The sequence below is a fragment of the Bactrocera dorsalis genome, chromosome 5 (genome assembly GCF_023373825.1).
Source record: "Bactrocera dorsalis isolate Fly_Bdor chromosome 5, ASM2337382v1, whole genome shotgun sequence".
Taxonomy (NCBI): Eukaryota; Metazoa; Arthropoda; class Insecta; order Diptera; family Tephritidae; genus Bactrocera; species Bactrocera dorsalis.
Genome location: NC_064307.1, coordinates 10903253 through 10917784, shown reverse-complemented (window position 1 = coordinate 10917784; position 14532 = coordinate 10903253). Strand labels below are relative to the sequence as shown.

The 14532-nt window shown below is 34.7% G+C and overlaps 2 protein-coding genes and 1 pseudogene across 5 annotated transcripts in view; all 3 read left to right on the top strand.

Moving 5' to 3' along the window:
- The first annotated feature begins 2414 nt into the window (after positions 1 to 2414).
- Positions 2415 to 8457, top strand: LOC105231484 (odorant receptor 30a-like; annotated as a pseudogene).
- Positions 8458 to 9303: 846 nt separating this feature from the next.
- On the top strand, positions 9304 to 12259 carry LOC105231419 (odorant receptor 30a). 3 transcript variants are annotated; one of them, XM_029552475.2, is made up of 7 exons: positions 9304 to 9603; positions 9673 to 9823; positions 11055 to 11322; positions 11428 to 11527; positions 11603 to 11704; positions 11773 to 11880; positions 11971 to 12259. In XM_029552475.2, exons 1-7 carry the CDS (start codon positions 9313 to 9315, stop codon positions 12082 to 12084), a joined length of 1134 nt encoding a protein of 377 aa, XP_029408335.2. In that variant the 5' UTR covers positions 9304 to 9312; the 3' UTR covers positions 12085 to 12259. The 3 variants fall into 3 exon arrangements, with proteins under 3 accessions (XP_029408335.2, XP_049313649.1, XP_019847679.3); XM_049457692.1 differs by having other exon boundaries at positions 9304 to 9823; positions 11603 to 11680; XM_019992120.3 differs by having other exon boundaries at positions 9304 to 9823.
- A 715-nt stretch (positions 12260 to 12974) lies between these two features.
- The window catches only part of LOC105231483 (neurobeachin-like protein 1), a 104548-nt gene continuing 102990 nt past the window's right edge, over positions 12975 to 14532 (top strand). For both annotated transcript variants that reach the window (XM_049458545.1, XM_049458544.1), the window contains exons 1-3: positions 12975 to 13183; positions 13897 to 14100; positions 14173 to 14322. In XM_049458545.1, the coding sequence (XP_049314502.1) occupies positions 13133 to 13183; positions 13897 to 14100; positions 14173 to 14322 (405 nt within the window). In that variant the 5' untranslated portion in view covers positions 12975 to 13132. The remainder of the gene's footprint in view (positions 13184 to 13896; positions 14101 to 14172; positions 14323 to 14532) is intronic.

The following is a 14532-nucleotide window of genomic DNA, read 5'->3' as shown; positions in this document are numbered from 1 at the left end:
AGTTGGCGGAACAGATAGAAGATTCTGCTTCTTCCTTCTGCACAATGAATGACGAAGCCCCCACCAGAATTAAGGGCACCTGTAATAGGTCTTTCACTATTTGTGGTCTAATAAGTAGCATAACCTGGCGACCTATATTTACTCTCGCATCGGACTATACGCCGATAATTATCTCGATCGAGAAACCTGCCTTTATTTTAACTTTAACTTTATTTCTGTGAACAAGCGTACCTTCGTTAGCTTTAACACAGCTAACTGGGCCGATTTCACTAAATTTACCGAGAGCACCTTCACCGCACTACCCATTCCTACGGACGTAATCGTTGGCGAACGTCAATTCCGCAAGGTAATCGCAGCTGCTTCCGCTCGTTTCATAACGGTTGGAAGAATCGCGGAACTACGCCACAATTTCCCAGCCGAAACAGCTTGTTTAGCTATTGAGCGCGACACCTTACGTTATGCCAATCCCTGTAATCTTCGAATCAACACAAGCCGACAAAATGGATATGGATGGATGGTCTTAAACCTCTCCACCGGCGTGAGTTAGCTTTGGACTACTGTTAAGACTTAGTCTAACCCGAAGAAGCGTAATAACCGAGTTGAAATTCAATTCAATGGGCATTCCTCTTCGGACCCGAAAATGCCTAAGGACTGCGCACCAATTACTTTCACTGATGAGTAGGTTTGGAGTGTCATCAATAAGGCAAAATCTTCCAAATCCATTGGCTCTGATGAAATAAATATGCTTATGTTATACGATGCGTGGAAAATCGACCGAATGGTTCTATTACTAAAACTTGGGAAACCCGCCAATACAGAGAAGTCCCATCGTCCGATAACTCTCTTTAAGGTCTTGCTACTCACGATCTTCACTCACTACCTGAGTTTCGCAAACCACCAGCCTGGCTTCGGAAAAGAGCACCACTACAGCACTTACCGGCATAAACGCCCAGATAGTTCATGACCTCTACTAAAAATCACCCTGCCAGAGGACGATCTTCGTAGCGTTAGACTTACCTGTGCCAGTCAAACACACAACGCTACTTGAAGACATCGAAAAATCTACGCTCTCTTCAGGTTTGAAGAGGTGGACTATGAACTACCAGAGCAGTCAACTATCATCCGTAAAATTTCGAGTTAAAAACTCTAAAATGATAAGAATTTAACAGGTGGTTTCCCAGGGTAGTTTCCTTTCCCCCTTGCTGTTTAACTTCTACATCTTGAAATACCAGAGAGAATTTCTATTACTTCGTACGCTGATGATTGCACGATAATGACGTCGGGCAAAGGAATCGATGGCAGGTGCTCAAAAGTAAACGACTATCTCTCAGACCTTATTCACGAACTGGACGAAGAAGTACAGACTAGACCTTAAAATTACTGTCGGTGACGTCAAAATTCCTACTGACAATAACCGTAAAATTTTAGAAATGACACTGGACAGCCTGTGCTCTTTCACTCACAAGTTCGCAATTATTAGAGTTGCAGAGCCGCAACATAATCCTCTAGTCACTAGCCGGCATCACATGGGGGAAAAGAAAGGAACGTCGTTGACAACGTACAAGGCGATCGGCCGGCCGGTTCTTAACTACGCCGGACAAATAGGGTAGAGATCCTTCCTAAACTACGTCGACAAAGACAATACTCCGACCAGACTTCGGACGCTACTCAAACATGCACTGAGCGCCATTCACAATGGAGCCATAAACACTCCCTCTCAGTGAATGACTTACTTGAAATCAAACCATCACCAATTGCAGACGTCGAGCTCGAATTGCCACGCGAATCGAGAGACAACGAACCGGCGTTCTAAGCTGTCCAAGTGAGATCTCTGTTAGGAACAACGTCAAAACCTAACCTGCCTTTCTAGGTTTGGCAATTACTCGATCAATAATAGCTATGTCTTCTTGTAAGCGAGCTGCAATATCTTACTAGCTTACATAAATAAGAAAATGACTGTAAAGCTTCCAATCAAAGCTTGCAACAAGAAATAATTGTTTTAATAATTTTCAGATTCATCAACTCTACTTTGACCGTTATTGAGCAAGTGCGAAAGGTCCTAATTGGCAAGGTCAATTTGCGATTTCTGGTACTCAATGATTAGAACTAAAAAAGAATACAACAAAATACAACAATATTATTCCATATAATTCCCACACACTTTTAAAAGAATATTATCCCCTACAATTATGGACATAATAATTATTTGCTATTTTTTCACATCAAGAAAACCTACCGGATGTGATTGTAGGTTACAAAATAGCAATTAATTTCATTGCGAAGGTTCCACAATTCACACATTTACACAAATCTAACGGTAATTTTCATTTATAAAACATTTAAAATGCGAAAACTGCACCCATGCGATTTGGCAAAGGTCCGAGCATATATAAAGGAGGCGTCAGACGAAGAATAGCCTCAAACGGTTTTCGCGAATTTCTCGAACTCAAAAGATTTATAATATATTAATTTTTTTTTGTATACTATAAATTTATTTTTATGTAAAATGCGATTCTGTAGTGAATTATTTAACTGGAGTTTGACATTTATGAGGCGCATTGGCTACTTTGATCAGCATCGTCTCGCGTGGCTGTACCTCATATCGCCGATATTTTTATGTCTCACGGCATATTATCGCACTTACGTCATTCGGAATGATTTCGATGAAGTTATTGTTAATTTATTTAAAATATCTGGTGCCACTACAACGACAGTTCGCGCCTTTATTGTGATGTATAAGGCAAAGAAGTTCTTGAGCTTTTTCGAAAGTATTGATAATTGGTACCAAGAGCTGCAGGTGCGTTTTGCAGGCGGATCAAGCCTTTTATGTCTTAATCTATTACTTACTTACTTTTCTACACTTTCAGCGCGAGGATGATGACGTAACATTGAAGAAAGCACACGAATTTACTAAAAAGATCAAAAAGACTTCAAAAACGGTATTAATACTCGCGGGTATTACACTATTTTACGTTATCTTCATACAGTTGTTAGCAACGGCTGGTGTTGGATATAAAAGTAAATATAAATATAATGTATAACTTACATGTTAGGGTGGTTATTAAAGGATATTTTTTGGCCCTGCCTTCTTGCTCGATAATACCACTGATAAAGCATTTATTACTAACTAAATTTCTACTCTTGATAAAAATACACATTCGCATAAGTGTATGTACAGTGAACAGACGTGTATTTATTCTGTGATCAAGCAAAAAGAAAAAAACAAAAAAGTGAAACGAGCAGTGTTTACTCGAGTAGAAGACGAAATGTCTTCATCTAAATTAAGAAAACTTTCGGACACTGATAATCCAAGTGTGAAACATGGGAAAAGGCGAAATTATTGGACGCCTTTACAAGCTCTTGAAGATGAAGACATTGATGCGGAGCATAGTGAAAGTGCCCAAAATAATATACCGCCAAAAGTTGTTCTTCCGCCTATCAAGGTGTTAGTGCAAAATATTGACTACTTAAAAAAACTTTTAATTAGCAAAGGCATATCAGATTTTTTCTTGAAGAAAATATCAATAGGCATAAAAATTCTTAGTGAGTCAAATGAATCATTCGTCAAAATCAAAGAAGTGTTAAAAGAAAACTCATGTCAATTCTTTACACATGACCTTAAAAATGAAAAGTCATTTACTGCTGTTCTTCATGGCCTCGAAAATAAAACGCCAGGCGAAGTGAAAAACGAACTAATCTCCATTGGATTAAAGTGCAAAGAGGTCAAAATGGTTATTAAATCATATGAACACTATAAAGACACTATTTATATAGTACATTTTGAGCGCAGTTCGGTAAAGTTGCAAGAATTGAAAACTAAAGTAAAATCACTATTTCGCGTTATTGTTAGATGGGACTACCAACGCAAGATAAAAAACAAAATAATTCAGTGTCGCAACTGCCAAATGTACGGGCACGGCGAACGTGGATGCTTTGTGAAACCAAATTGCGCGAACTGCGCTGGAAAACACAAAACTTCGGACTGCACCTCTACGGAAAGAGTGCGATGCGCAAACTGCAATAGCAATCACAAATCAAATGACGCCACGTGTCCAAATCGGGCTATGTATTTACGCATCAAAGAGAAGTATAATAATTCTCCAGCACCTCATTCTCGGCCTTTACAAAAAGCGCCTATGCAAGCAAAGCCAGACTTTTCTCTTTCACAATTTCCACCTCTCTCTGGGGAGCGTTCAATGATCGCTGCTGGAACAACAACAACACCGCAGAATTGGCGCTCACCTTGTAGCGCAACATCCGATAATATAAATAACAATAGCCTCTTTACTGAAAAAGAGATCACTGATCTAACTTTTGAGCTTATACTAAAGTTAAGAGAATGTAAAACTAAATACGATCAATTTAATACAATTGCACAATTAGCAATTAGGTTTCTGTATTCTACTCCTAAGTAATGAATACATCTAAGTTGAGAGTAATATTTTGGAACTGCCGTAGCATCCGCAATAAATTTATGGAACTATTTAATTATTTAGTTAAAAACGATATTGAAATTTGTATGCTCTCTGAAACGTGGCTAAAGCACTCAGACAAACTTTATCACCCTAGTTATGTTTGTGTACGTAAGGACAGAGAAATGAGGGAAGGTGGCGGTGTTGCCATATTAGTTAAGAAATCTATTATCTTTACTGTAGTACCTAATATAAATACCGAAGTAGTGGAAAGTATCGGAATTGAAATTATTTCATCAGAAAACAAAAAAGTTAAATTTTTCAGCTCTTACTTTCCCGGGGGTACTAATACCCAGGAACTTAAAAATAAATATAAAAAAGATTTGAGAAAACTCTTCGGAGTCAACGGATATTTCATCCATTGTGGGGATTTTAACAGCAAGCACCGGGATTGGGGATGCTCGAGAGCAAACGCATGGGGGAATATTCTACACGAATTCACAACATTCTTTCCAATAGCAGTATCATATTCACACTACCCTACGTATGTACCATCGTCCAGCAGGTGTGCACCATCGAATATAGATTTGGTACTATCAAACATTTCCAGCCATTTAACACAACCAACAGCGCTAAATGAATTCTTTTCTGATCATTTGCCTGTTAAGTTTGTTCTTAATTTAAGTTTCACGCAGCTTGAAAATCTTGAAATTGACTACAATAAAACGAATTGGAAAGTTTATCGCCGCTCCATCAGAAATGCTCTGCTTAGTCTACCTACAAATCTCCAACAAGTTAATTGCTCTGAGGAAGTTGATAAAAATATATAAACCCTTTATGACAGCATAAATATCGCAATTCGAAGTTCTGTACCTTTTAAGAAAGCCCAGAAAACTTACTTAAAACTACCTGGTTTTATATTAAACCTAATAAAAATTAGAAATTACCACCGTAGGCAATGGTGTAGATACAGACAACGTTACAATCATGAATTAGCGGGTTTATACTCCACAAAAATCCGTAATGAAATCTTCAAATTCAGAAATGAATCTTGGAAAAGAAAGCTTAGCTCACTTGAAAGTAGAAGTAAGCCCTTCTGGAACATCTGCAAAATACTACGCAAAAAACATACACAAATCCCTCCTTTACATAATCAGGATAAAATCATTGTTAACAATAATGAAAAAGCTAACCTCTTCGCTTATAAATTCCTTGAAAATCATAAAGTATCAACTCAACTTAGCACACCAATGCAGGAAAATTTGGTTACCACAACATTAACTCAACTTACTTCGTCACCATTAGACACTCCTGAGTCTGAATTTGTAGACGAAAAATATGTTGAAAATTTAATTCGTAGAGCCCCACTAAGAAAATCAGCAGGTCATGATGATATTAAAAATATTATGTTAAGATATCTGCCTACTGAAGCCATACTGTATTTCACGTTTATAATAAACTCTTGTCTAAAATTGCAATATTTTCCTCGCACCTGGAAGACTGCAAAAATCATACCAATCCGAAAGCCTGGTAAACCAATTAATATTACGGATAGTTATCGACCAATTAGTCTTCTAAGTAGCCTTAGCAAAATTTTTGAAAAAGTTATTCAACAAAAAATGTCTCTATTTATAAATCTAAATCAAATATTACCAAATGAACAATTTGGATTTAGACAGTTTCACAGTACAACGCACCAGATTAAACGTATCTCTAATCATGTAAAGTCAAACTTCGAAAACAAAAAGTCAACTGGTTTAATATTACTGGACGTTGAAAAAGCATTTGACACAGTGTGGCATAATGGTCTTATACATAAATTAGTTAATTTTCACTTTCCATTGCATCTTGTAAAAATAATTCAAAGTTTTTTGACCAATCGCTATTTTTGTGTGTGTTTAAATAATGAATACTCCGACATGATCCAACTACCGGCTGGAGTTCCGCAGGGATCAGTACTTGGCCCCTTGTTGTATACACTATACTGTTCAGATTTCCCAAGAGTTGAAAATTGTCATTATGCTATGTATGCCGACGACACTGCAATTTTCTATTCGCATGAGTTTGGCAATGACATAGTAACTAAGTTACATGGTGCACTATTTAACATTTCAAACTACATGAAAAGATGGAAAATTAGAATTAACGCTAGTAAAACACAAGCTATCTTTTTCACTAGAAAAAGGAGTCCTTGCTATTTACCAAGCTCAAGGCTCAAACTGGAAAATCACGAATTACCTTGGGCCAGCTCTGTGAAATATCTTGGTGTCACTTTTGATAAAAAACTTACATATAGTGAACATATAAAACACATACAAGAGAAAGTCAACATAGCTATAAAAATGCTGTACCCTTTGATTAATAGAAAATCTAGTATGAGCAAAGAAAACAAATTAGTAATCTATAAAACAGTTTTCCAATCCATAATTTTATATGCTTGCCCTGCATGGGGCACAGCCGCTACGTCGCATTTAAAAAAACTGCAAATAAGACAAAATAAAATCCTTAAAATGATGCTTGGTCTTCCTTGGGATTTCTCTACCATAAGACTTCATAATCATTCCAACATCAAACTAATATCAGAACAAATTCAAGTATTGACTGACAGATTCGTGATACGTTGTGCTTTCTCTGACAATATATTAGTATCTAATCTACATCAATAATAATTTAGTATTTTCACCATTTAGTCGAACAATACAAACTAGCTTGTAAGATTTATAGCAGAGGTTTTTATATAGTAGTACTTTCCTCTGAAATACCCTTTATAGAATAAATAAAATCTGTGATAACAAAAAGAAAAATGTTGTAGAATTAAGGTTTATATACCATATTCTGTGAATTGTACGCTATTTAAGTTTATAATGTGATATTTTGTTTTCTACTTAATAAAGAATTTGAATTTGAATTTGAATTTGATAAAAATAAAGAAGAATTACCCCCTAGAACCACCCTAATGTATACATAAAAAAATTATTTTTAATTTTTTTTCATTTAGAACTACTCGTTGATGTCGCATTCCCGGGTGTCGATTTGTATGAAAGTCCTTTATGGGAGATGATGTCCATTCTGCAAAGCTTATGGATTGCGCCTATTGTACTCTTTTCGTATGTTTCATATTTATGTTTGACTTTAATATCCATTGCGTTTGGCATATTCTTGATGAAAAATCTGCAGAGCAAACTGGAAGGTATGAACGAAATGACCGACGAGGAAGCATTGAAATGTATTAAGAAATGCGTTAAGGATCATGTTATGATTATAAAGTAAGGATTTTCAATTTTTGATTTTTGTTTTAATAGGTAAAAATTCAAAGTTTTCTAACAATTTATTTGTAATGCTATGAATTTATATTTTAGGTATCACAGAGACTTGGAAGTATTATTTTCGGTTGGAAGCTTTGCCGATGTTTGCATTTTCGCTATAATACCTTGTGTCATAATTGTTATTTCAACAATGGTAAGTAGCAACGGTGGCAATATTTTCAACTGCTCTATGTTCAAATTTAAATTTACATCTCTCCTCCAATCGCAGGACCATGATATGTCACTGTTGATTGCAGACATTCAGCTGTCTCTCATGGTTATGATTTCGACCTTCATCATCTTCTGGGTGGCCAATAATTTCTGTTACGAGGTGATATGGATTTATTATCCACACATGCATTATAATATAATAAATATATAAATATATATATGTCTAATTACCAGAGTGCAAATATAGCTAAAGCGGCCTATAACTGTAATTGGGAAAACCGTAATAAGGAATTTCGTAAATACATTCCACTAATTATCATTGCTAGTCAGAGGCCACTGCAGGTTTTTTATAATATATTGCCACAATTCATTTATTTTAATTTGTTTTTTATTTCTATAATGAAAAAATTATTTTATATAAATTTCTTTCAGCTCACTGCTGGTGGTTTAAAGCCGATTAATATGGAGTTTTTCCTAACAATGGTGCGCTGCACTTATTCGCTCTTCACCGTTCTATTTACAATGAAGACCGAAGGCGATTCTTAAAATTGTACACCTAAAAGTAAAAAATATGAGAAATCTAGTAAATCGAGTCGAACTTTGATTAACAATATTATTTAGATGTTCATGTAGTTGTGTTTATAAAATATCATAAACAAAATACAAATTATTTGCTTAGTCCAGCTCAATAAAACATACAATATTTTATAGATACCAGTACCAACATAGAAATACATACATACATATGTACTTATGTATGTACTTGTTATGCTCAAACTAATAGCAGAAACAGTCACAAACGCTACTCCCTTCCTTCCTTTTTCTTCCTTATCGCGCAAAATGTATAAATAAATAAGAAAATGTCTCCAAAGCTACAAAACAAAGTTTGCTACAAGAAATAATCGTTTTAATAATTTTCAAATTCATCAACTCTTCTTTGACCGTTATTGAGCAAGTGTGAAAGGTAGTAATTGACAAAGTCAATTGGGATTTCCGATACCCAACTATTAAAAATAGAAAAGATTACAACAAAATTACGTGTTCCTAAAACATTTGTTCTTAGTAGAAATTCACACACACTTTTAAGAAAATATTGTGCCCAACAATTATGGCCATAATAATTATTTACTATTTTTTCACATCAAGAAAACCAACCGGATGTGATTGTAGGTTACAAAATAGCAATTAATTTCATTGCGTAGGTTCCACAATTCACACATTTACACAAATCTAGCGGTAATTTTCATTTATAAAAAATTTAAAATGCGAAAACTACACCCATGCGATTTGGCAAAGGTCCGAGCATATATAAAAGCAGCGTCAACCGAAGAATAGCCTCAAACGGTTATCGCGAACTTCTCGAACTCAGAAGATTTATAATACATTAAATTTTTTTATTATATATAAATTTATTTTTATGTAAAATGAAATTCAGTAGTGAACTATTTAACTGGAGTTTGACATTTATGAGGCGCATTGGCTACTTTGATCAGCCTCGTCTCGTGTTGCTTTACCTCCTATCGCCGATAAGTTTAAGTCTCATGGCATATTATCGCACTTACGTCATTCGGAATGATTTCGATGAAGTTATTGTTAATTTATTTAAAATATCTGGTTCCACCATGACCATAGGTCGCGCCTTTATTGTGATGTGCAAGTCAAAGAAGTTCTTGAACTTTTTCGAAAGTGTTGATGAGTGGTACCAAGAGCTGCATGTGCGTTTTGCAGGCGGATCAAGCCTTTTTTTATTCATCTATTACTTACTTACTTTTCTACACTTTCAGCGCGAAGGTGATGACGTAACATTGAAGAAAGCACACGAATATACTAAAAAGATCAAAAAGACTTCAAAAACAGTATTAATCCTTACGGGTATTACAATATTTTACGTTATGTTCGTACAGTTATTATCAACAGCTGGTGTTGGATATAAAAGTAAATATAAATATAATGTATTACTTAAATGTTAGGGTGGTTATTAAACTTGAATGAAGAATATGTTTTGATCTTAATTTCTTGCCAGATTATACCACTGATAAAGATATTATTTATAATTGCTGTTCCAATTTTCTGCTGGTGCTGGATGGATTCATGTGTAGAAGTTCACGCAAGTGAGGAAAGTTCTCTGATCGCCATTCATTTGGGAGTGGGCAGAAACGATTCTTTTACATATGACTCAAGCAGCTCACGACTTCCGGTCTTTGACCAAGTATCCTCTGGGTAGCCTAAAAACATCCGTTTGAAAGCGAGCTAAAGTGAGAAGGCGAAATATCCCCTACATAGAGTTGTACGCTGGGTTTGGGACCCGCCACGTAAATAGTTAAACACTCCCAGTGAATAGTTATAAACAGCCCAATTAAGAAGAAGAAGAAGTTCCAATTTTCTAAATAACCTATGATCAAAATTGATCCGGACTTACAAGAAAAACTACACCTTCTGTGCATTCAGTGAATTTTGTCTCTTCGATTTCGGCTCATTTTTAGTGCGGCATTTACTAGATAATTGGACAGCTTCGACGATATATTTATAAATACATTTCTTCCTCAGCAGTAAATAGACGCTTGATGCATGTAGAATCCTGATGTAGACGTTGTCAAACATCTCTTTTGCGACCTCTATTCGACGTCATTTTTGAACAGATTCAGGTCGTTTGTTGCGACACGTTTCATACCCAAAACATTTAACTAAATGTGAGATGTTGAGATTCTCGGTTATCTCTCTGATGTCCAAACGTCGATTTTCAAACACTTTTTTTCTAACTTTTCGATGTTATGGTTATTAACAAAAGTGGAGGAAAGCCTTGCATGGGCCAATTCTCGGTACTTCGCGACCTTCACTGAATACTTTGTGCCACTCAAATACTTGGGTTAGTTATTGATTGATCCTCAAGACACTTCTGCAATCCGTGCTTCTATTGCAAACACAAAATTTCAATTTAAATATACATACATACGTACTCTATACAGAGTACAGAGGGAGACACAATCCCTATTACTCTATTCCAAGGCACTAAAATAAAATTGATTCTTGGACACTTAAAAGCTTCTCAGCTCCTACTAAAACAAAAATGGATATCTGGCTACTTGATAAAAATAAAAAAGAATTACCCTCTAGAACCACTCTAATGTATACATAAAAAATTAATTTTTAATTTTTTTCCATTTAGAACTAATCCTTGATGTCGCGTTTCCGGGTGTCGATTTTTATGAAAGTCCTTTATGGGAGATGATGTCCATTCTGCAAGGCTTATGGACTGCGCCTATTGTAATCGTTTCGTATGTCTCATATTTATGTTTGACTTTAATAGCCATTGCGTTTGGCATATTCTTGATGAAAAATCTGCAGAGCAAACTGGAAGGTATGAATGAAATGACGGACGAGGAAGCATTGAATTGTATTAAGAAATGCGTTAAGGATCATGTTATGATTATAAAGTAAGGATTTTCAATTTTTGATTTTTGTTTTAATAAGTAAAAATTCAAAGCATTTTAACAATTCATTTGTAATGCTATATACATACATATGTATTTATATTTTAGGTATCACAGAGATTTGGAAGTATTATTTTCGGTTAATAGCTTTGCCGATGTTTGCATTTTCGCTGTAATACCTTGTGTCATAATTATTATTTCAACCATGGTAAGTAGCAACGGTAGCTATATTTTAGACTGCCATATGTTCAAATTTAAATTCACAATTATCCTCCAATTGCAGGACCATGATATGTCAATGTTGATTGGAGACATTCAGCTGTCTATTATGGTCATGATTTCGACCTTCCTTGTCTTCTGGGTGGGTAATAATTTCTGTTACGAGGTGATATGGATTTAATAATCATACATGCATTAGAATATAATAAATATATATTTAATTCTAATTACCAGAGTGCAAATATAGCTAAAGCGGCCTATAACTGTAATTGGGAAAACCGTAATAAGGAATTTCGCAAATACATTCCACTAATTATCATTGCTAGTCAGAGGCCACTGCAGGTTTTTTATAATATATTGCCACAATTCATTTATTTTAATTTGTTTTTTATTTCTATAATGAAAAAATTATTTTATACAAATTTCTTTCAGCTCACTGCTGGTGGTTTAAAACCGATTAATATGGAGTTTTTCCTAACAATGGTGCGCTGCACTTATTCGCTCTTCACCGTTCTATTTACAATGAAGACCGAAGGCGATTCTTAAAATTGTACGCCTAAAAGTAAAAAATATAAGAAATCTAGTAAATCGAGTCGAATTCATGCTAGAACTTAGATTAACAATATCATGTAGATGTCAGTTTATGTAGATGTGTTAATAAAATATAATGAACAAAAAACTATAATGTAAAAAAAAATAACAGAGACAGAAAATTTCATTGGCGAAGATTGTTTCCTTAACTGAATATAACCTGTTTCCAATTAGGTGTATACTATAGAAGGTACGTTAATTTTTGCCAATTTTAGCTTATACAAGCTTCGTTGGAAATGATTTCATTATTACATTCATCGCTCTGGAACATCTACAAATCTCACAAAGCTTTGAATACAATACCGGAAAGAATTTCACTCCGCATCGTATAACATCAATAAAAATTGGCATGCAATTTAATTTGTTAAAATTAATCAAAAATTTGCGTCAAATTTGTTGCAATTGAAAGTTATGGCTAATTCTCGTGTGCTAAATTAAGTTAGAGAAACTTAGAAATATGCAGTACCTAACGATGCCAAATTATTGCATTCCTTCAAACAAACAAAAAAATTCTTATAAGACCCAATAAAAACAAGCAATCAGCTGCTCGTTTGGCATATGAATTCGCCTTCAACTAATGTGCAGCGAATTCATTTATAACAAAAACACACGTTATAATAAAGTTGACGTACACACAACCCAAATTCGTTATTTAACTAACATGATTGCAAACTTATTCTTAACAACTTGTTAATGCAGTTGAATCATAAATATCTCAAAATATAATAATTGTAAACACAAATTGATTTCTACCAAAAGTGCCAACACTAGCAAAAAGACATTTGACATTTTCTTATTGCCACCACGTGGTGAGTTTAAGGTTGCAATGCAATTTTGATTTTTCTCTTCATTCCATTTGTGTTTGTCTATTCTATGGTTGTGTTTTTTATTCCGGTGAAAAATTTATAAATTTTAGTGTTGTGTTGTAAACAAATAATAGCAAATGTTTAAACAAGTTTTGTTTAAATGAGTGCAACAACAATTTTGTGAAAAGTGTCGCATAATGGATAATAAAAAGGATATTTACAATCTATGGGTGCAGTATACGACTAAGGCGAGTACAAAAAATGTTAAAATGCATAAAAGTACTGCGAGCAGTAATTTCATTCTAATTGGAAAGTGAAAAATACATACAAATGTCACCTGTAGTTGTTTGCTACACCGCCAAAGTCGTATCACCATAATCTCCAAATTATTAATGGGCGTGTTTGAAGCATTAATCATCAATTTTCAGCGCTTGTTGTCCTATCTCTAAATGGGGGTTTTCATAACCAACTCGTCTTTATTGGATTGCGTGCACAGTAAACAATGGAAAAATAAGATGAAATTCTACACTTCAATAAGTTAGAATGCTTGCTTTGTAAAAAGAATATAAACAAAAATGTATAAACACATAAGTTCTTTAAAGCTTAATGTTTCGTTTTATTTTGCATTATCAATTTTATTTATGTACCTATATGTACACATTGCTTCTTTTTTCTGGAGTATTATGTAACACTGCGGATATTGCCTAGATAAACATATAATAATTTACATACTGATAACAAAACCACCTAACCGCCCCACTTAGCGAAATATTGCGGCTCAGGTTGCATTACAATGGTGCCGACACAGCCCACCCACAAAATAAATAAACGCTTGCTGCTCTCAGTGATTTTGCAGGCATTTGCTCATTTAATGCCAAAATTGCTCTCATTTGAATAATGCTTCTCTGTTTCTCTTTTATTTTCCCATTTTCCGGTTGTTATTGTTTGGACATGAAAACAGAATGATGAATCTTATTTTCGTGAATTTATTGAACGTTTTGTGAGCATTTGGAAGAGTCAATTACCGGTGGATTTTGACCGTGATGATCTGCCGCTGTGGCATGAGGTGCGCCCGGATAGTGGTCCACATCTGGGACGTCTGCCGGATGAGTTGCTGCCGGCAATAGGAAAATTTATCATAATTGCTCGCGATGCCAGTGAAAATGTATGTGCAAAAAACATTGTAATTTAGTGATAATATTTCGAAAGATAATGTCCCCTGTTTATTATGTTTCAGGGCACACTTGACGATGAGCAGATACGTCAGATCGCTGTACTGGTTGATTGTTTGGTGATAGTTTGTCGACATTTTGATAATATTTTGGCAATCATTAAATATGAATATAAATCGAATTTAATTGCTATTTTGGCCAATACATTCAAAGAGGTAAATAAATCAGATAATCACTATTTCATATGTATAAACTTATCTATTTACAAAAAAAAAAATAATTGAATTAATTGATTCTTAGAAATCGATAACTTGCTGGTATTTGCTAGCATTTTCTTTAATCATAAGGCAATAAAATATTCCATGTCTTCATTGATAAGCATTGGTAATAACAAGTTAACATAGCATTCAATAACGGTGAAAGAT

What these genes read in the sequence shown, in the direction of transcription:
- LOC105231419 (XM_019992120.3), top strand. Translation starts at nt 9,313, where the DNA reads ATGAAATTCAGTAGTGAACTATTTAACTGGAGTTTGACATTTATGAGG. An exon ending in AGCTGGTGTTGGATATAAAA is followed by an intron (nt 9,824 to 11,054) that starts GTAAATATAAAT and finishes TTTTCCATTTAG; the next exon opens with AACTAATCCTTGATGTCGCG. An exon ending in GATCATGTTATGATTATAAA is followed by an intron (nt 11,323 to 11,427) that starts GTAAGGATTTTC and finishes TTTATATTTTAG; the next exon opens with GTATCACAGAGATTTGGAAG.